Source organism: Cervus elaphus, chromosome 2 (assembly GCF_910594005.1).
Source record: "Cervus elaphus chromosome 2, mCerEla1.1, whole genome shotgun sequence".
In the NCBI taxonomy this organism is placed as follows: Eukaryota; Metazoa; Chordata; class Mammalia; order Artiodactyla; family Cervidae; genus Cervus; species Cervus elaphus.
Window position 1 is genome coordinate 44,356,431 of NC_057816.1, and position 1,460 is coordinate 44,357,890.

A 1,460-nucleotide genomic window follows, 5' to 3' on the forward strand; every position below is an offset into this window, starting at 1 on the left:
TCCCAGTGCTGTCAGTGATGTCAGTCACATGATTTGAGGATGAAAAGGACAATCTTCAGATGATGTTGCTTAGGATACTTGCTCATTTGTTAAAAAGGGTCCTTTCGCACGACGTGGATGGAAGAAGGCAAGAGTGTAGGACTGTGATGTACTCTGGGTGGTTGCTGTGAGCTTACCCACGAGGGCAGGTGGGCTGGCAAATCAGTGGTGAGCTGGAAGGGAGAGACACCAGCCTGTCCCACCTGATGCCAGTAAACTGGATTAGCTGAGCCACTGTCCCCAGGAACACACTCTGTGTCCCTTTCAAATGTGAAGATGACGTTTTGATCTCACGCTATGGGGACCCAGGGTTAGTAGTCAACTTCCGCCCTGATCCAAGCTGCAAGGCAGCAGTGTGACTTCCCGCCCACCTGGGTTGGCAGGAGGCTCTGATAAAAGCTGAAGTCTTAGGGCATTGGCTTTGTGAAATATTGTCACCAGTCCAGAGTAAATGAAAATGTGATTCCTTAGAAATAATACTACATCTCTGTTTCTACCTATACCGTCCAGTTAGTGTTTTTAAAAATTAATTTTCCCCTTTGTCTATATGTTTTAAGACTCTGGCTTCATGTGAAAGAAATTGCTTCACCGCAGCACTGACGCTCTTCCCATCTTGCACCCTCCATCTTCTTCCCTCCAGCCTTACCCTGACCACCCTCCCCTCTGCCTAGCACCTATGGGCAGGGACCAGGCCATGCGGTGATGAGCAGTGATGTGGTCCTGCCTGGCCTTCTGTTTCTGCGATGTGGCTTTGGACAAGGCTGCTAGGATGCTGCAAAGAGGACATCATGGGTCTGGGATGCATGGATGGCAGAGCGGAGCCCCTTTACTGTCTTACTCCACCAGTGGGTGGTCTCAGTGTGGTAGGTCTTGGGGTGGATTTTCAAGGCTTTCTTATTACCATCTGATCGGCAGATCAAGGGTTCCTCTGATACCATCTTTCGTGGACCCCGTAAGGGGGTTGAACTCCTTGTGTAGGAATGGCCACTCTGGGGCCTTCCTGTGAGTCTCTGGATCAGCAGAGAGCCTGGGATGCTGAACTCAATCACAGAATCAAGCTTCTCTTTCCCCTTCTCCATGAGGTCACCAAGCCTTTCTGCTTGCCTCACAGTCTGAGGGAAGCCATCTAGAAGAATACCATTTCTACATGGAGAGATCTCCCAATTCTTCTCAATGAGCTCCGTGACCGTTTCATCACTTACCAGTTTTCCAGCATCCATAGTTGCCTTCAGCTTTTCTCCCAGTTCTGAGCCAGAAGACCCTTAGCATGTCCCCAGTAGCCAAATGGCAGACACAGAAGTTTTCAGTAGATTTGGGTGCCTGGAAACGCTTGCTGGCTCCAGGTGGCCCAGGTACCTTGGGACACTCTTGAGTTGGTGCCGCCTCAGGCACGTCGGTGGCCTCCGAAGCCTCTCACTGCT

General features: G+C 50.6%; 1 protein-coding gene across 1 annotated transcript; it reads right to left on the minus strand.

Moving 5' to 3' along the window:
- Window positions 1–803: 803 nt before the first annotated feature.
- LOC122705767 (adenylate kinase 2, mitochondrial-like) lies at window positions 804–1,259 on the minus strand. Its single transcript, XM_043921111.1, has one exon. The coding sequence runs from the start codon at window positions 1,257–1,259 to the stop codon at window positions 804–806; it is 456 nt and encodes a 151-aa protein (XP_043777046.1).
- Window positions 1,260–1,460: the final 201 nt, after the last annotated feature.